General features: G+C 41.7%; 1 protein-coding gene across 1 annotated transcript in view; it reads right to left on the reverse strand.

Annotated features, from left to right (window-relative positions):
- Nucleotides 1-21439, reverse strand: part of abhd17b (abhydrolase domain containing 17B, depalmitoylase) — a gene marked incomplete at its 3' end in the record, with an annotated part of 30349 nt that extends 8910 nt beyond the window's left edge. The window contains exons 1-3 of the mRNA XM_084054291.1: nt 20966-21439; nt 12346-12469; nt 11155-11514 (exon numbers count right to left, since the gene is read on the reverse strand). Of these exons, the coding sequence (XP_083910417.1) occupies nt 11155-11514; nt 12346-12452 (467 nt within the window). The 5' untranslated portion in view covers nt 12453-12469; nt 20966-21439. The remainder of the gene's footprint in view (nt 1-11154; nt 11515-12345; nt 12470-20965) is intronic.

Raw genomic sequence — 21439 nt, forward strand, 5'->3', positions numbered from 1 at the left:
CCCCCCCCCCCTCCAGCATCCGATCTGACAGACCTCATGCGTTCTCACAGCACAGCCCTCACAGAATTCAGGACAAATGTATGGCGGCAACTATTGATTATTTTCTTAGCAATTGTTTCTTAGCAATTATATATTATCGATTACTCTTTCGATTAATTAAATAATAGAGAAGCTGGTTTCCACCCGACAGACACGATAAATATTGCATGTGGTTCCTTTCAACCAATAACTGGACTCAAACACCTGCAGAGCTACAGTAGGTCAGAACCCAGACAATAGAAAACTTTAAATAGAGAGACCTAGAAAAGAAGGGAAAACGTGGGACGGTTTGACGTTACATCACAGACTAATACTGTCCCCCTGCAAATAGTTGTGATCAGGTGATTGTGTAATAACTGTGATCAATACGCTGACCGATCAGGAAGTGAGTATTGTTTCCTATAGGACAGGCAGCAGAGGGAACGCTGTTGCTAGGATACCGGTCAATATTAGACTTGTGGGATTGACTGAATGTCCTCCTACCGAGTCAGGATGAGAAGAAAATTATAGAGACCCAATGCACGTGCAGGCATGCATGCAAACACACACACACACACACACACACACACACACACACACACACACACACACACACACACACACACACACACACACACACACACACACACACACACACACACACACACACACACACACACACACACACACACACACACAGCAAGCCCTCAATAATAATACTGGGGGGGGATATTGGCTCTAGTAAGGCTCTCTCACATACTGTTATTAGAAGAGAAACTGTGTGTGTGTGTGTGTGTGTGTGTGTGTGTGTGTGTGTGTGTGTGTGTGTGTGTGTGTGTGTGTGTGTGTGTGTGTGTGTGTGTGTGTGTCACCATCAGTTGTGTGTGTATTCACGCCTTGCTGACTCATACAAGGAGTGAATCACCTGACTGGATTACTACTACTGCTGGAAGGAGTGCCAGAACAAAAGGCTGTGTGTGTGTGTGTGTGTGTGTGTGTGTGTGTGTGTGTGTGTGTGTGTGTGTGTGTGTGTGTGTGTGTGTGTGGCTCTTACCAAGCAGCTACATCCAGTAGCTTGATAAATACCAACTGTGTGACCAACGACCCTATGACCAGAGAGACAAGTAGGACAACCCCCACGTGCACGCACACACACACACACACACACACACACACACACACACACACACACACACACACACACACACACACACACACACACACACACACACACACACACACACACACACACACACACACACACACACACACACACACACACACACACACACACACACACACACACTGAAGTGTTAAGAGATGAAAGAAATAAGAGAGAGACTAAGAAAGCAGAAATGTGAAGTAAATTAGAGTGTTAACTGTCAGGGGAGAGAGAGAGAGAGAGAGAGAGAGAGAGAGAGAGAGAGAGAGAGAGAGAGAGAGAGAGAGAGAGAGAGAGAGAGAGAGAGAGAGAGAGCTGTTTGAAGTGATGAACACAATCCGGTGCATTCATTCAAGTTCAAAGTCAACAGTTAAGCGGGTTCTGGGTTCTTCTATCATACTGTAACCCTCCATTAGGAATTTGGATAATACGTCCCTACAGACTCTGATCAGACACAGAGATGCAAATAACCCTAGTCAGTGTGTGTGGAGCTTCTCTCCTCAGGTCATATGAGTCCAGCCTGCAGCAGGTATGGTAAATGATACGGCCGTGTGTGAAGGCACTTCTGCCTTCTGCTACATTAGCTGCAGGCATGCAGTGAGTGTTTATTGTTTTAACATTAACCCATTAAGACCGGGAACGCACCCGTGTGTCATTCTAGATTTTAACCACTACAACCATTTTATACTTTGGCTATTCAAAAATAGCAGCTTGTAGATCTGCTTTTTTTTAATATATATTTTTTCAAAGCATTTTTTTTTTTACTCAAATCTTTGGTTCTGGGGGTCCCTGGAACTAAATATTTTGAGATGGGGGTCCGCAGCCAAACACATATCATTTTGGGGGTCCTTGACATGAAAAAGTTTGAGAACCGCTGATATTATAGCATCATAAGTGTTTCAACTGTTAGGATTCAGAAGACATTTGTATAATCCCCAGAAGCAAAGATTTGAGTTACAAATGTTCACTTAAAAAAAAAAGAAAATTACGAAAATTAAATCTAAAAATGACAGATTCTTTCCCGGTCTAAATGGGTTAAATAAAGGAACATATTGTCACTGTCGGGCAGAAAGCTCTTATTGTCTCCGCCAGGCCGTAGGCATGAAGAGACTATGTTTTGCACCCAGTCTGTCTGTCCATCCGTCCATCCATGTGTCACACACTCCCTGGATGCCAGAGCAGAATTGTTCAGATCGGCCTGTTATAGTACCACCAGGAGGTCCATTTGTGGGGATTTCCAAACATCACGCAAATCGGTACACAGTATCTCTATAGTCCAGGGGTCTTCAACGTTTTCAGGCCAAGGACCCCCTAGCTGAGAGAGATGAAGCAGGGACCCCCTCTATATTGTATAAAATTGTGTTGCAGATTAAACTCTGGTTTGTTTTACGTGGTCTGCTCTTTTTTCCTTCTACACCAAACCTCTTTGCCAAAAATAGCCGATCTACAAGGCGTTGAGCTTGTAGATCTGCTATTTTTGGCTAAAGTTCTCCTCAGAATAAGGATGCCAGGGTTCAAGTGCTTAATAAAAAAAAACACAAAGATTTGCCGGACGCCCTATAGTAGCTCTGAGGACCCCCTAGGGGTCACGGACCCCCTGTTGAAGACCTCTGCTATAGCCTATAGTAGGGTTGTCCGATATTGGCTTTTTTACCGATAACCGATATACCGATATTGTCCAACTCTTAATTACCGATACCGATATCAACCGATACCGATATATGCGGGGATTATTGTGATTAGGGTAAGCTCAAATTTCATATCACACACACCATATACAGTAAGAACTCCTGTAACTTATTTATAAAGCAAAAAAAAAAAAAAGTTTTTTTTCCAAAAACCGATACCGATATTTTCCCGATATCAATTTTTATGCTAATATCGGCCGATAATATCGGGAGGCCGATAATATCGGACATCCCTAGCCTATAGTCTTTAAACCAAACGTATCTTTCAGATTTTTCTTATTCCATCCTGATTGGCTAGGATTGGCTTTCAAAGTTTGCAGGAGTGCTCCGTTTTGAACAAAATGCCTAAAATAATGAACACGGCGCGTGATTGTTTGCTTTAAATATGTATATGTGTATATATATATATATTCAAAGAGTTGCAAAAATGTTCACGATTTTTCTAAAATAGCAGATCTACAAGCTCATAGCACGGCTATGAGCTTGTAGATCTGCTATTTTTGAAGAGCCAAAGAAATCTAAAACGACACATATGTGTTCCCGGATTGAATGGGTGAAGTAACTACCAGCCCATGTATAGCTTTGCTGTTGGAAGTGTAACATTGTTTTACTTTCCCACCAGATCTACAGTATGTATTCATAGCTCCATTCCCTGGGTGGACAATCAACTTTCTCCTGGATAAACAACGTTTCAGGTCCCTTGGTTATAAAACGGGTACAGAGACAGATGGAGGCTACTTTAACTTCATTACAGATGGACTCATACACCGGTTGGCCGATATAAAAGCTTTAACACATAGTGTTACACAAATAGACCGTCTAATCCTCACTGTCCAGAGGAAACCTTGTAAGTCCAAACTGGTACTTTTCAGGAAATGAAAAAACGGAAGAAAAAAACCTGCGTTCCAAATGGATCCAATGTAGTTATTTAGTCAAAATCTCTTGTTCATGCATTTTCATTGGCTCAATATTTATAAAATGCACAAACACACTTAACCACTTTCACTTCAACTTAAAACTAAATAAGCAAAAATAGCAGATCTACAAGCTCACCTTTTTTATTTTGATACCTTTGTGTGACATTGTAGTACAACAACAAATTTTACATGAAAAAAAAAAAGAAAATTGCCCAACATCCAACCAAATGTATTCTGGTCTGAATACAATGAATATCTAAATGTTATCCAAAGCATTGACCTAATCCCAGCAGGAAAAGGTGTAGGCTACTGTTCATTCCAGGTCAACTTTTGTACTTTTCCCCTATCATGTACGTTTTCGTTTTTGAATACATGACTGTTACTTGTAACAGAGTATTTCCGTATTGTGGTATTGCTCTACTTACAGTAAGTAACAAAATAAAATAAAATGGACTACTCTTTTTCCACTACTGATACAAACAGTATGACTGCAGGCTTTCATCTTCTAGTTATTAGATATGGTCCATGTGACAGAGGGCTTCTCCTGAGAACTATGAATGGCTTGCTTAAAGAGGAGGGTACACTGAATCAGGGGTGAAACTAAGGGGGTTAATGAAACTAACCCATTTAAAAAATCAATCAAACAAATTAAATTGATATTAATAAAATCAGTACATTTTTAGGTGACAAAAGGGGGTAGAATAGCAGGGGTAGAATAGCAGATCTACACGCTTGGCACTCTTTTAAAACTGGCATTTCTGTTATTTTATTGCTATTTTCTCATGTTTCTAAAAACACAGTGGAGTCGAAACCCAAGACTTTGACTCTTGTTTTTTTTCTTGTATAAAAGGATGTAGCAATTAAGCATCTTGTAGCTGGTTGTATCTCTTAGTATCAAATGACTGTCTCTAGCAAACAGTGGCTGTAATGAAAGAAGGCAAAGAGGAGAGTGAAAAACCCATTACAGATAATAGCATCTGAGGAATGCAATGACTATCTAACATACCATTATCTCTGTACGCTAATGTATGTTTACTCAGTAATACATGACTTCATGTCAGCGGCTTTAAGTAGCCTCTGAAATGCAAGACGTTTGAACCCCATTCGATCCGGGAACGCATTTTTCGATGTCTTTGGCTATTCAAAAATAGCAGATATACAAGCTCATAGCGCGGAAAACGTGAAAATGTGTGCAAATCTTTGAATATACATATTTTTTTAAAGCAAACATTTGTAACTCAAATCTTTGCTTCTGGGGGGGTCCCTGGAACAACATATTTTGAGATGGGGAGGTCGGCGGCCAAATATATATCATTTTTGGGTGGTCCTTCACATGAAAAGAAACACTGATTATAGCAACATACGTTTTTTTCAAAAAACTGTTAGGATTTAGAAGACATTTTGTAGAATCCCCCAGAAGCAAAGATTTGAGTTGAAAATGTTCGCTTTGAAAAATATATATAAAAAGTTTTGCACACATTTTCAAGATTTTTCAAAAGAATAGCAGATCTACAAGCACCGAGTAGCACGGCACTCGGTGCCGCGCTATAAGCTTGTAGATCTGCTATTCTTTGAATAGCCCAAGTATAAGATAATGGTTAAAGTGGTTAAAATCTAAAATGACAGATGCTTTCCTGGTCTTAACTCATTCACTGCCACTGACGTAATAAACGTAATTATTCCCGTTTACCAATGCTGCCACTGATGTGAAAAACGTAATTTTATTTTTTTCATTTTTTTTTTTTTTACCCCAAGGAGATATGATTTTTCAAAGATCTAGACTCCTATCCACTTCCTTGTTAACTTAAAAATTCTGTATCTCGGCTCCTGAGTACTTTTTTTTTTCAATGAAAAATCTCTGGCAGTGGGCAAACGCGGCCAGCAATAATTCAGGCAGTGAATGAGTTAATGGGTTGAGCAGAACCATTGCACTTTGCAGCTGAATGGTTAGAGAGCCCGCCTCAGGTTCGATTCCAGGCCTGGCTTATAGCAATGTGTGGAATATGACCCGGTCCAAAGTGTCCATTTCACGGAGGAAATTCAATTCGTCAACGGCTGTTACAGTTTATCTTTTCTTTACTTTTTTTACGATGATTTTTCACTTGCTTTTTCCATTGTCTACACCATTGGTTCTCAAAGTGGGGTCTGGGGACCCCCAGGGGTCCTTGACAGAGTTCCAGGGGGTCCCCAGCTAAATGATAGAATAGTAACCAAATAGACCCTTATGGGTCTGTAACTCTGAGAGTGTACAAATGGAACCAAATGGACCCTAACGGGTCCATTTGGTTCCATTTGTACACCCTCAGAGTTAAAATAACATTAATTTTATAATATAAATTGGGGTCCAAGAGATAGAAATGCCATTAAATGGGGGTCCATAGCCTCTAATGCATGTCAAACTGGGGGTCCTTGAAATGAAAATGGTTGAGAATCACTGCTAGAGACGTAAAAAATCTTCTCTTTTGGGGGTCCCTGGCATACCTTTTCAAATGGGGGTCCGCGGGCTAATTAGTGTCAATTTGGGGGTCCCTGACATGAAAAAGTTTGAGAACCACTGGTCTACACTCTACATTATATCACATCGCCATCTTCCAGCCTGTAGAATAGTGACACGGCCACTTTGGTTCCCTGTCTGTGTTAAAAAGAGTCCCGCTGCTAGCTATAGCAGAGCTATAAATATAAAAGGCCAGCGTTTGGCTGTGCTGCTGCTCAGTCAGATCATGATGCCTCACCATGAAAAGAGTCTTTTTGTCTGAGACACTCTGCCCTCATTTTCACACTGTGGAGCCAGAGGGGCCAGCCTTCTAGAACAGGATGCGGTCGGTGGTGGAAAGTAACTAAGTACATTTACTTAAGTACTGTACTCTTTTTTTTTTGTTGTTTTTTTTGTTTTACAATTCTGAAGTATTTGTACTTTACTTGAGTATTTCCAATTTTCTGTACATTTACTTCTACTCCACTACATATCAGAGGCAAATATTATACTTTTACTCCACTACAATTATATGAAAACTTTAGTTACTAGTTACTTCGTAGATTTTGATTATTACTACAAAACATACATTAACCACTTCAGCCCTTTGAACATTTAAGGCATTTGAAACTAAGAAACGTGCTTTCTGATTGATCTGATTAATGGATAGAATCATCGCAATTAGCTTTAGTAGTGAAGTGTGGTATTATCTAGTGAAGATCAAAGGCCTGATGGGGGATTTTATAGACCATTTTATCTTCCATCTCTCTGTCACACACACACACACACACACACACACACACACACACACACACACACACACACACACACACACACACACACACACACACACACACACACACACACACACACACACACACACACACACACACACACACACACACACACACACACACACAGTTGCTAATTTACATCCACAGGCCCCACAAAAACATAAAAACAAGCAGACAATAGAGTACATTACATTATTACATTACACAGTAATGTAATGTACATTGTCTGTCTGTCTGTCTCTCTCTGTCTCTCTGTGTATAATGTGATAAAGACCAGTATTTAAGCATGTCCCAATTATTACATCATCGCCTAATCGCAATTATTTATAATCTCAATGATTTTTTTGCATAATTTCCATGTTAAAATGTTAATTTATATAAAAAATATAATAAAAAAACTTGTGGAAATAGCAGATCTACAAGCTCAAAACACGTCGCATCGCATCATAATCGTGACAACCCTGCCACGCTGGGCAAGACCTGGCCGGTTGAGTGTCTAAACGGAAGCACCGGAATTTGGCGGAAGTACCGCCGCAATAAATGACGTTGACGCTTTACGAATCTATTAACATTCTCCATGAATGAAACGAGTGTTGTGATTGGTCAAAAAAGATAAAGATATTATGCTATTTTTGAACAATCTTGAAAATGTGTGCAGATCTTTGAATATATATATATATATATTTTAAAGCAAACATTTGTAACTCAGATCTTTGCTTCTGGTCCCTGGAACAAAATATTTTACAAATGTTCGCTTTAAAAAAATATAATTTCAAAAATAGCAGATCTACATGCTCATAGCTCATGAGCTTTTTGGCTAATGTTCCCCTCATAATAAGGATGCAAGGGTTGAAGTGGTTAGTGTAAAGTTCCTATCATACACAGATTTGGCGGCAGTATTACTGACACCACATCATGTGACATTCTAGCCTCGCGTGACCAGACAACATCAATCACTGATAATCTGATGAGGGCAATTATTTTGTGCAATGGCTGATTGGTTTGAAACCAGGCTAGTGACATTCAGCACATCTTAATCTGTGTTACTGAGACTGAACCCCACACACACACACACACACACACACACACACACACACACACACACACACACACACACACACACACACACACACACACACACACACACACACACACACACACACACACCTTCTCATTTCCTTCTGAGGAGGACAATTCCTGTCTCTCTTCATTCTTTGTCTTATTAGTGTTTGCTTGATCTCTCTCTCACTCTCTCTCTCTATCTCTATCTCTATATCTATATCTGTCGCTCTCTCCCTCTTTTTCTATCTCTCCCTCTCTCTTTATATTGGCTAATGGGAGGGTGGATGGGAAGGTGGGCGGACGGACCTCTGACGTCACTCTGACTCAGCCATAAGCATATGAGGAGTTCCCGATGCAGCTACGCCCAAATATGGAGTGTGTTGTCTAACCTTATGCGGCCCGAACTCTAGATGTAGAGATATTTTTATATAAACCTCTCTCTCTCTCTCTCTCTCTCTTTATCTATATATATATATATCGTCCAAGACCAAAGACCAAAGAAAATTGGTCCAAGACCGGAAAGAAAAACCTTCGCTACGGATGGGTCCCAAACCCACTTATAGGAGCAGCTACACCGCTCAAAAAGCACAGGAATGGTCCTTAGTCCTTACACTGAAACCATGCGTCTGAAAACACTATGTCTACAGTATGTCTACAGTATGTGTGCAGCAGTACATGTTTATCTGTGAACCCACCTGGGACCCAGTGATGGAGGTCACAGCCAGCTGGACAAGGACACACAGAGGAGAGGAGGGGGGAGAGCCGGATAAAAGCGTGGGATGAGGAGGAAGGCAGGAGGAGGAGGAGTGTGTAGGTCATTATGTGGTGTGAGTGTGAGTGTGAGTGTGAGTGTGAGTGTGTGTGTGTGTGTGTGTGTGTGTGTGTGTGTGTGTGTGTGTGTGTAGTGAGTGTGAACGCAGGAGCAGCAGATTTCTCTCCCCTGCAGAGCCAACAGATGAGAGCCCAAACACACACACACACACACACACACACACACACACACACACACACACACACACACACACACACACACACACACACACACACACACACACACACACACACACACACACACACACACACACACACACACACACACACACACACACACACACACACACATTTTGCTCCTGCCTACAGAAAGCCAGTGTGTTTAGCAGGAAGCAGATTGTACGTGTCGTCATCCACCTCCTACAACACCACCTCATTAAGGCATGATGCCTACTTTTACTCACATCTCCTTCCATCCATCCATCCATCCATTCGACACCATCATCAACAATATCCATAGTGAGGTATTTGGCCATAAATATCATGTTGATGGCCTGGTGTTTAACCCATTAACACATTGACCGCCAGAGTTTAATCTCATAATGTACTCACCAGTGCCAACGTTTTATTGTTGTTTTTTGTTTTTGTCACGTCGCCATAGACCTTGTTAAAATCCTTAAAATTGAGCCGTGTACTGTTTGTAAACATCGCAGACATCTGCCTGCTTCTACCACTGAAGAACGCGTGTCAAACGGTGCCTCCATGTTGTAGTTAGAACGGTTTATGTTAAACAGTGATCGATGAGGAGAAGAAAAAAACAAGGAGAAAATTGAGTTTCAGTTTCGTCATTGGAACGAGGGCTGAGGGCATCGGCAAAACCGGAATCCCTAATAAGGGCTTTCCGGTGGTGTTACAATGAAATGGTCCGTGTAGAAAATTGAAAAAGGTTGTTTTTTTTCGAAAAAAAGGAGAAGGCACCACGGCCCGTAGGCTACGGGACCGGCGCTTTACAGTTGGATTTATCAGCCCCTAGGCTACGGGCCCGGCGGGTAGAGTGTTAAGACCTGGAACTGTGTCATTTTTAAAAAGAAAAAAAGAAAGAAAATAAATATAACCTCTAATGCAGCCTGACAGCGAGTCACAGGCTTGATTCCCTAGCCTCACACCTTTTGCTGTGTGTCACCTCTCAGTCTCTCCCTCTACACTGTAATATCCACATAAAGGCAGAAAAGACCAAAACATTTCTGTAAAACCCATGTAGCAATAAATTCAAGTCCCTCTCAAATCATTTGTTATGTTAAAGGTTCTATGACATTCATTTTCACTTTAAAAAAAAAATTGGGGGGGTTTTATGACCTCAATTACACCCAAAAAAACAGAAATTTGAACATTCAGTGGATTTTCTGTGGTCTGGGGTTTTCTGAATAATTAGGCTGAAAAGTAATCTGTGATTGCCCCTTGGAGAGTGAAGTCACATGCCATTAATCCCGCCCACTGTCCTCCCCTCCCCTATCCTTTCCTTTGGGGGGACGGGGAGCAGGGGCGATGATTGACAGGCAATCGCAGTTGAAAAGGCTCACTGGAGTGGGATTTTCAGTTACAACTTTTTATACACGTTTGAAGGACCATGACAACGACTTTTAATGTGTTGTAAAACTGAATGTCATGAAACCTTTAAAGACTATCTATCTGTGTCTAAAGGTCATGGAACGTCTTGTCCTGAGCTCTTGGCAGACAGACAACGCCCCCATCATTATGTAGGACTTTCATCACCTCTCTAACCTTCACCTTCCCTCTACGGTATCTGTCTTATCATCATGGGGCTGTGATTGCCCACCAGGCAGTCTCTGCTGCTACAACACACAGCCTTCTCTGTATCAATCACTGACCTAGAACATGGTAATGCAACTGATTAGCATGTTCTTAAGACATTAAGACAAGGGAAAGCATCTGTGTTAACTGTTAGGATTTAGAAGATATTTGTAGAATCAGCAATAAGATTATAGTTACAAATGTTTGCTTTAAAAATACATATATATTCAAAGATTTGCACAAAATGTTCACGATTTTTCAAAAATAGCAGATCTACAAGCTTGTATATTTGCTATTTTTGAATAGCTCAAAGAAATCTAAAGTGACAGATGGGTTCCTGGATTGAATGAGTTAATTCACGAAAAAACACAGAAAGTTAAAACAACGGATATAAGGTTTTTTTTCTCGTCTGTCGTCAGCAACAATGAAATTACGAACTAAAAACCTTGTTCCTTACCGTGTCCTGAGCGCGTGCCACGCGGCGTCCACGTCCGCGTACAGGTTCTTCTCGGACGGCTTCCCGCTGCTGGCCCCGTAGCCCGAGTAGTCGTAGGAGAAGACGTTGCAGTTGATGCGTGAGCCCAGGCCGATGTAGAAGCTGCTCATCTGGCCCAGGTCCACCGCGTTGCCGTGGGAGAACAGCAGCGTGTAGCGGGCGCTGGGCGAGCAGCGCACGAACATGCAGGCGATGCGGTTGCCGCGGGCCGTGCGCGTCACGAAGCACTCGATGGCGTCGCGCTCGCGCGCCGAGTACTGCCAGTCGGCGCGCTCGCTCAGGTGCAGCGTCCAGCGGCTGCCGCTGTCATCGCTCATCAGGCTGTAAAGGTAAAAAAAAAGGTTAAGGTACAGATTTTTTATAACGTTTTTATAAAAACAAATGTTCTTTTATCATATTACTCGCTCAATATTCGTTTATGGGGAGAGCGCCCCCTGGCGTGATCACACTAGGGGGCGCTCTCCCCATAAGCAAATAGTTAGTGAGTAATATTCAAAGAACAGAGGTTACATTCTTAACCTAAACTTACAAGGTGCTGTACAATAAATAAACTAAAATAAAACAAGAATGTCACATTAAAATAGGGCCACAATAAAAACAAGTTACAAACAGAGCAGCAAAAATAATACCTAACAATAAACAACATTATAAACTGGAAAGCATCAGTGTCATGGATTTTAGCAATGGCTATTAAAAAATAGCAGATGTACAAACTCACAGCGCGGCACGAAGCTTGTAGATCTGCTATTTTTTTTTTTAAATCATGGACATTTTTGCAAATCTTTGAATATATATTTTTTTAAGGTGAACATTTGTAAAATGTTTTTTTTCCCAGGGAACCCCCCAGGGAACCCCCCAGAAGACACGATTTAAAAAAAAAATAGCAGATCCACAAGCTCATAGCTCGGCACTCGTGCCGCGCTATGAGCTTGTAGATCTGCTATTTTTAAATAGCCAAAGAAATCTAAAGTGACACAGATGCCTTCCAAAGATGCGTATGACATGGAAAAGGCCTTTGTCTGAAGACCTAAGTACCGTAATCTCACATGTTGACCTTGGGGGCGCAGAAGTTCGTTTAAATAATTCTGCAGTCAATTGGTAGCCAACGTAATGAAGCATAAAGCATAGGTGTGATACAACATGTGACCTGACCTGTAGGTGGGCTCGGGGGGCAGGAAGGCCAGCTTGGAGGCGATCTTGCTGGGGCATGGCGGGCAGCAGAACAGGCAGCACAGCTCGCTCAGGGACAGGTGGTTCATCCTCAGGAGAAGAAGCACTGAAGGGGAAGGATGACATGCAAGGGATAATGAATGGTGAGCAGGTCATTGTTGAGAAATGAATCTCTCAAGACAGCAGTGTTTATTTCGGCGACTAAAACTATGGCGACAAATTTTCGTCGACTACCTTTTTTCACTGACGAAAACTAAATCAAAACTACATAAAAACTACATAAACACTAAGCTATGATGACTAAAACTAAGACTAAATATATTGACAATTTTGTCAACAAATAAAAACTAGACCAAAATGTTAGTGAGGGACTATTGGAGAAGAGATACAGTAGAACTACAAGACAAGTCATTTAATGTTTGGTTGCACTCTGAAAATAGTAGATCTACAAGCTCACAACACATCATACTGCGACGCGTTGTGAGCTCTTCTATCGGCTATTTTCAGCACGCAACATGTGCATGTGTAAAATCAGGCATTGCGACGCCATCAAGGCACCGACCAGATATTTTTTTGTCAACTAAATCAACTGCACTCAAATGTTTTACTTAAGTAAAAGTATCAATACTGCAATGTAGAATTACTCTGTTACAAGTAAAAGTCCGGAATTCAAAATTGACTTGAGTAAAAAAATCATGTATTTATTTTCTGGTCAAAAATACAGTGATGTTTGATGTTTGTTCATATCGCCCAGCTCTACCAGACTATGAATTAGATCTGGGAAATTCCATTTGAGACCAAGGAGGAATCGACCTGTGTGTGTGTGTGTGTGTGTGTGTGTGTGTGTGTGTGTGTGTGTGTGTGTGTGTGTGTGTCAGAGAGAAAGAGAGAGAGAGAGAGACAGAGAGATTTTAATGTCTAGCTCCATCTGTCTCAACCCCCAACTTTCTCTCAGTTCTTTCTCTACAGAGTTGTACCTTGTTGAAGTGAGTTTACCAAAGCAAAAAAAAACACACACACAAAATAGCCTGAAACAAAGAACAAGAGACCGAGTGGAATCACAAATTAAGGTTGTTCTGCATCGTCTGATGATTGATCACAAGGTAAAGCCACAGGATACTGTACTGAGGTATTTATATGTTCAGCAGCGGCAGGACTCCTGAGAGCTTCTCTGTTTGTGTTTCTACTTTAAAAACCCATTGACACCTGGAACGCATCTGTGTCACTTAAGATGTCTTTGGCTATTCAAAAATAGCAGATATAAAAGCTCATAGCGCGGCACCGAGTGCCGCGCTACGAGCTTGTAGATCTGCTATTTTTGAAAAATCATGAAAATTATTTTTTAAATATTTTTTTCCGATTTTTTTTTTTAGGATTTAGATTTTTTTAGACGCAGCCTCAGGTCTTAATGGGTTAAAACATCTTTGCTAAAGTAGAGATGCAGTAATGTAATGTAGGCCTCGAGGGCCTAAGCTACCCGGCCCTGAAATGCTTTTGCTTTTTTTTTTTAGACCATTGATTCCTTCTCTACATACAGTATATCATTGCTGTCCAGGCAGAAACCTGTTATCTCCATATTTAAATTAACGCCCTACTTGATCCTACTACAGCGTCACACACAAAATCATCAAAAACTAGCAAATCTACAAGCTGGAAACGCGGCGCAAAGCGATGTGTTTTGAGCTTGTAGATCTGTTACTTTTGCTGTTTTTGAATTTGAATCCTGAAAAGTAACAGTTTTGGACATATAAGGTTTTCAAAACTGGAGCAATGAATGCAAGAACAATGGCTTCTACTGTATTTCAGCGTGCTGCTGACTTTCCTGGAAGAGAAAGACAAGTAGTTTCTATTTGCTAGATCAGATGAGCTTGGCGTCCCTATCGATGATGTCATTGGTAGACATCGATGATGTCATTGGTAGGCTTGTAAGCGCGAGCTTGTAGATCTGCTATTTTTGGATAGCCAAAGTATAAAATAATGGTTAATATTGGTTATAGCTAAAATCTAAAATGACACAGATGCGTTCCCGAATGGAAATGGGTCGACTTTCACTTTCAAAATGTTTCTAAACTAGTTAAAATAGCCGATCTACCTACTGTTTTCGCTACTTTTGCATGACACACAGTGCAAAGACGTAGACCATTAACCCATTAAGTCCGGGGACGCATCTGCGTCTCATTTTAAGATTTCTTTGGGCTATTCAAAAATAGCAGATCTACAAGCTCATAGCGCGGCACCGAGTGCCGCGCTATGAGCTTGTAGATCTGCTATTTTTGAAAAATATTGAAAAAATATTTTCCAGATTTTTTTCAAAAAACTTGAGATTTAGATTTTTTTTAAAGAATCGCCTCAGGTCTTAATGGGTTAATTGACAAAAACGAAACATAAAAAGTATAAATACGGAGATTGTAGATACAAGGTTTCTGGAGCAGGCCCTCAGGCTGTGGTGGTTCAGTTCAGTCTGCCTTTGGGCTCCTTCATCCACTCAGACATTATTGACTATAAAAGCATCTCCTCCAGTCGGCCCCGCCCCCGTCTGGCTCTTAGATGGTTCAGATGTTAAGATATGGTTTTGTTTTTAATTGCCTTGCAGCAATGAGGTCTCTACTAGTACTGTAGTTCTCAACAACGACTTTGTGCCAAGGACCCCCAGATTCATATGCATTTGAAAATGTCAATGTGCCAGGGACCTACGGAAGAAATGATATACTGTAGCTGCTTATATCTAACCTTTATATTTTACCATCACTTAATAATTATTATATAATACATTATGATATTTGGCAGCTTGTAAGAGCCAAGCTGTCTCCACTATGCCTGATAGCTATTGTTTTGACACAGCCTATGTTGTTATGGTTCAGTTTGTCCTTCAAGCAGCTACAGCAGGGGTCTTCCAACGTTTTCAGGCCAAGGACCCCCTAGCTGAGAGAGAGATGAAGCAGGGACCCCCTACTGTATATTGCAGATTAAACTCTTTTTTGTTTTACTTGGTCTTTACTCTTTTCCCTCTACACCAAACCTCTTTGCCAAAAATAGCTAAATAAGTTTGTTTTATCTCCAGGCTTTCAGAGAAGCCAGATGAAATCACACATTAAAGTCATGTTAAGTGTGTGTGGTCACAACAAGGCTGAGTCACATGACCAGGGGTGCACTGTGGTCGCTTCACGCAACACCACATAACATGCATGCACGCACATGCACGGATGTGCACGCGTGTGTGCTGTGCACGCTAGTACGTTTTTTTGGCAAAGAGGTTTAGGTGTAGAGGGAAAAAAGAGCAGACCAAGTAAAACAAAAAAAGAGTTTAATCTGCAACACAATTTTATACAATATAGAGGGGGTCTCTGTTTCATCTCTCTCTCAGCTAGGGGGTCCTTGGCCTGAAAACGTTGAAGAACCCTGCTCTAAACGTTGTTTTAAACCACACAATTCAACGTGTCTTAGGATTTGACTTGCACTGTGAAACGTGTGTTGTTTACTGAGATCACACTTTATGCCTAGCATTAAGTTAAAGGCATAATTACGTAACGTTGGCCTGTGGTAAATGGTTAAACGGTTAAATGGTGCATTTCTATAGCGCCTTTATCCAAAGCGCTTTACAATGAGCATTCCATTCACACACACACACACACACACACACACACACACACACACACACACACACACACACACACACACACACACACACACACACACACACACACACACACACACACACACACACACACACACACACACACACACACACACACACACACACACACACACACGCACACACGGCGGAGGAAACCATGCAAGCCAAGATGAATTGAGTACAAAGGAACCCAATGGAAACAAGCCATAGTGCTTTCTTGGGTTTAAAATCCTCTGAAACAGACCTTGTATTGAACTGTACTTCCCTGTGCTTTGTGTCTTTGCAAACTGTTAATAAAGTATTCAATCAAACAGGCACCAACCTGCTCATATAGGGAGCAGGTAAGGGTTCAGTGTCTTGATGCTCAAGGACACTTCGACACTAACAGAGGGGGAGGATGGCCGGGGATTGAACCGGCGGGAACCTTCCGTGTCCCTAAGCGGTGGCGGCTCTACCTCCTCCTGAGCCACTGTGTTTACATAACAAAACAATATACTTTGTTTTTTTACCCATCATGTTCTCTCTATATCAGCAGAACATCAGTGTGGTGGTGTTTACCTGCAGAAACACACTGACCTTTTAGTGTTTTCACTGTTTGTTTTGGTAGACGCCCCAAAAACATCCCCGCCTACCAAAATACGACAGGGCAGTGTGTGTCTGCAGGTAAACACCACCACACTTACTCCAGTGACTGATAACTGCTGATATAGAGGGAAATGATCTGTATAAATTACACACCGGTGCTTATATGTATAGATCTTATCCTATTATTGTCCATTAACCCATGCTGCAAGCTTGTACATCTGCTATTTATGAACATTTTTGAAAAATCTTGAAAAAAACGTTCTTTTAACACAAAACAAAAGTTTCAGATGGGGGTCTGCAGCCAAATATATTATCAATTTGGGGGTGCCTTGGCAAGAAAAAGTTTGAGAACTACCGATTTCGAAGGCATTTGTAGTATCGGCCTCAGGTCTTAATGGGTTAATAATATACATATCGCTGATCGGAAAAGATGATAGATTGCCCAGAGGCCAGCCATATAACCAGGGTTGCATTGCTCATGGGACGGCCTTGCACGCCGTGCAGGAACCTATTTGAACACAGGAGCACGCGCAGGCACACTCATAGATCTAAAACAACTTTAAATTCACACCTCAACTAAGTTTACAAAGGCTGCCGACCGCCGGTTGTCAGTCACACCAGCATGAATTAACATAGGATTAACATAGGATTGAGCATAGATTGCATATTAATTGTGCATTGTGTGACCTGTAGTGTAGGTGTTAAGCGACGTGCGTGTGTCACGTCATTAAAATAGAGTGCAACCACGTTCCAATTCAGCAATGCAACACTGCATACAACTCAGATGAAGTCTATAATCTCTTAAGAGTTCACTGCAGTCTGCAGCAAATTAAGAAATAAACGTTTATTTCACACAAAAGCCATAATCCTCCATCTAATCTCTTGGCCTTTAGAATGTAGACAAAAAATAGCTAATTCAGTGCTGGGTTATAATAAACTGTTTATAATGAATGTTATATATAGTTAAAACTGCTTATAATGAATGTTATATAGTTCACAAGTAGAGACATCAATGAAACGTCCTTGTAACGGCAGTTTCAGGTGCTGACTGTGGCCAAGAAGACAACTCACTAGCATAAAAGAGCACCTGTCTGCAATTTGCAACCGGTCCTCCTAGACCGGTTCTAACAGGGGATTAAATTCATTCTACTGCTGTGCCACAAATATGTGGAATGCCCTTATTGTCCTACCAACAGTCATACAAACATGTGAATCCTTACTCCTTCAAAACCGCTCTAAAAGAGCACTTACAGGTGGCTGCAATTTGGAACTGTAAAAAGTCAAAGCCTTTTTTGTGCCAGGGACCCCCATAAGATTTGTGTCGTTATAATATTTCCAAAATATAACACATTTCAAGATTTTTTATTTGGTTTTATTAATAACCCCCGCAATATTGTAGGGTTCAAGTGCTGAAACTGATTTTGATGCTATATATACATTGAGAACCAAATGCTCTATATTTAGAAGAAAGACTCCTCCTCATGTGCATTAGTAGTGTATCCATTTGTATCTCTCTGAGAGTAATGATATACAAATGTAACCAAATGGACCCGTTTGGTTACATTTGTATATATTACTCTCAGCTCAGAGTTCTGGGGATCTGCAGGATCCCCACCCTACCCCACCATACCATCTATGTGGGGGACTTTACAGCTTTAACCAGCCTGACTGGGGATAGCCAGTAGTGCAGTGGTTCTCAACCTGTGGGACGGGACCCCCAGGGGGTCCCCAGATGACAGTGAAAAATGTAAAAAGTTGGGAGCTTGTAGATCAGCTATTTTCACAACATTTATCTGTGGAACCATGTCAGACTAAATATGCTTCAACTCCTACAATTCCAAGTGCTTGTCTGGGTGGGGGGTCCCCAGTTCAAATATGATTATGTTGGGGGGTCCCCAGTTCAAATATGATTATGTTGGGGGTCCCCAGTTCAAATATGATTATGTCAGGGGGTCCCCAGTTCAAATATGATTATGTCAGGGGGTCCCCAGTTCAAATATGATTATGTCAGGGGGTCCCCAGTTCAAATATGATTCTTTTTGGGGGTCTCGGCCTGAAAAAGTTGGGAACCACTACAGTAGTGGTTAGTGATGGTGAGGCACTTTCAGACTGGGCATCTAGGAATGACCTTGGGCTCTGATACACAACCCCAAATAAAAAGAGGAACTGTCCACTCAGCCAGGTGTTATAAGGACTTACTCTCCTGACCTGTGCTGGGTCAGCTCTTTGAACGGTCCCTTGACAGAACCCTATCCTTCAAGGAACATCTAAAAAAAGGGACAGCAGCAGCTAAGGTGAAGTCCAGAAATAACCTGCTCTCTGCAAGCTTGCTGGTGCAAAATGGGGTGCATACCTCAGCACTGGCCCCTTGCATACTGGTGCAGCAGAATATTGTGGCCCCTGTTTGGTCTAGGTCATCCCATACACACACACACCACGTGGACACCCAGCTCAACACAACCACGAGAACCATAACCGGGGATTATTCGCTCAACACCACTCCCCTGGCTCCCTGTGCTATCAAACATAGTACTAGCCCCTCCACAAATCCAGCGAGCAGCATTCACTCAAAGGATGCTTCAAGACGCCACAAGACTCTCCCCATCTATTTTAACCATGTTCAGCACTTTGGTCGGCTTTGAGCTGTTGTAAATGTGCTATATAAATAAAGTTTGATTTGATTTGATTTGATTGATACCAATCCATGCAGATCCATCTACAATCTAGTAGTTTATATGTGTATGTGTTCTTAAATGTCATCATGATTTGAGTGCACGGGGATCTCATTTTAAATAAGCCAAGTGCTTTTATGAGCGATCCAGTTTAGAGGACCTTGTATTGTGAATTGTACTTCCATGTACTATACTGTTACCATGTCTTTCTAAATAAGGTATTCAATCAATCAATCAATCAATCAATCAACCCACCCACTGCTCCACTTCCATCTATAGTGGTTTACAACCTTTTTCATATCAAGGTCCACTATTTAATCGGCATTTGAGCCACCGAACCACCGTTTGATGAGATTTAGCCTCTCAGACCCAAAACTTTGAATAGTTCTTCTACATTGTCTAATTGTGTAGACTTCTTGTAAATTAAGTAGCCTAATGCAGATGTTTAACTTTAACTCTTGAGAGCGTAAAATGAAACCAAATGGACCCGTACATCTTACGCTCTCAAGAGTTAAAGATCTATAAGGGTCCATTTGGTTACCACCTCTCCATCATTTAGCTGGGGACCACCTGGAACCCCCTCAAGGACCACTGGTGGTCCCCGGACCACTGGTTGAGAACCACTGGTCTAGACGACCAATTTGGAAGAACACCCCACCACCAGCTGACTTCACCATGATCCAATCAGCTTGGGAAAAGGAATGGGAGTCCAAGGGAGGTCCCAAAACAAACATCATGGTGTCAGAAGACCCCAACCAACAGGTTCCTAGCACTAACCTCCCCAAGGAGACAGTAGTCTACGTTAAATGGATTCAGGACTGGACATCATGGCCCCTGTTTGGCCAGCCTTCACACATGGGGCGGAGAGCCCAAACCCACTACTGTGTGCTTGTGGAGAGGAGCAAACTATGGAGAACATCATTGACTGTTGTCCTCTCCAAAGACTGAAAGGAGGATTAGTCACCCTCCATACTAGACTTAGATCAAGACTATCGTAGATGTATTTTTTATCGATTTTGACATTTTCACGAGAGTCTTAGTGACCACCCCCACAGAATGCCCTGGACTTTCACCAGTAAAGCCCGTACTTCTTCGTACATGTACAAATGCAAAATATAAGGTGCTTACCCGGTTGCCCCAAATGTTAACTTGAGGTCCGGAGTCTTTGTGCAATGTATTGGTCCGTACTTTTCAATAAATATGTGTTTTAATCCCGTCTGTGGCCGAACGCCATTTCCCCCCCTCGTTTACTTCCTGTTTACATTGAGTGTAATTCCGGCCGCCACCGGATGCGCCCCGTCACTGCCACCCATTGGAAACTTCTGACAGATTCAGCCACAGGCGGGATTAAAACACTTATTTATCGACAATTAAGGACTAATACATTACACAAAGAACCCGGACCGCTAGTTAACATTTGGGGCAACCGGGTAAGCACCTTATATATTGCATTTGTACATGTTTGGAGAAATACAGGCTTTACTGGTGACATTCCAGGACAAACTGGGGGGGTGGTAGCTAAGACTCTGGTAGATAAAAAAAAAAAAAGTAAAAATCGATAATACACATATTCGATCTTGGCTACCTCCATACAGCAGACCAGGAGGCAACAACAACTGCTTGGCTTATAAGGACTTTGCATTCACTAAATAAATGAAAGCTCGGAGTTAAATTAATGTAAGATACATTGGTATTATTGGTATAAACTGACCTGGACGGTGGACGTTATTACTCTGCCTTCTATGGATGTCTGGACGAGATGATCTTATTCCTTCTCAAAGCAAAGCAGCTGATTATATTAGGTTAACATCAGTTTAATGTTAACATCAGTTTAATGTTAACAAACATCAGTTTAATGTTAACATCAGTCTAATATCCTCTGGTTCTCTCTCTCTTCCAGGCGGTGGTGTGTTGTCTGTCAAGCCGACATTAGTGGCCTGACTGTGGGGATGTTCCTCCTCGGGTCGGTCGGTCGGTCGGTCGGTCGGGGGTCCACACAAATTGAACCAAAAAAAACAACCAACGCCGTTTCGTCTCTTTCTCTCTCTTTCTTTCGTCTCTTTCTCAACATACGGTCCTGTTTGGCACGATATTAACGATGTTATCGGCTGTTACTATCGACCGATGTATTGTCAGACTGTTGGTCTTTAAATGCAGCAGCAGAGGTTCATACATGCTGCTGTTT

Source organism: Gymnoscopelus microlampas (genome assembly GCF_963454915.1).
Source record: "Gymnoscopelus microlampas genome assembly, chromosome: 4".
Classification (NCBI taxonomy): domain Eukaryota; kingdom Metazoa; phylum Chordata; class Actinopteri; order Myctophiformes; family Myctophidae; genus Gymnoscopelus; species Gymnoscopelus microlampas.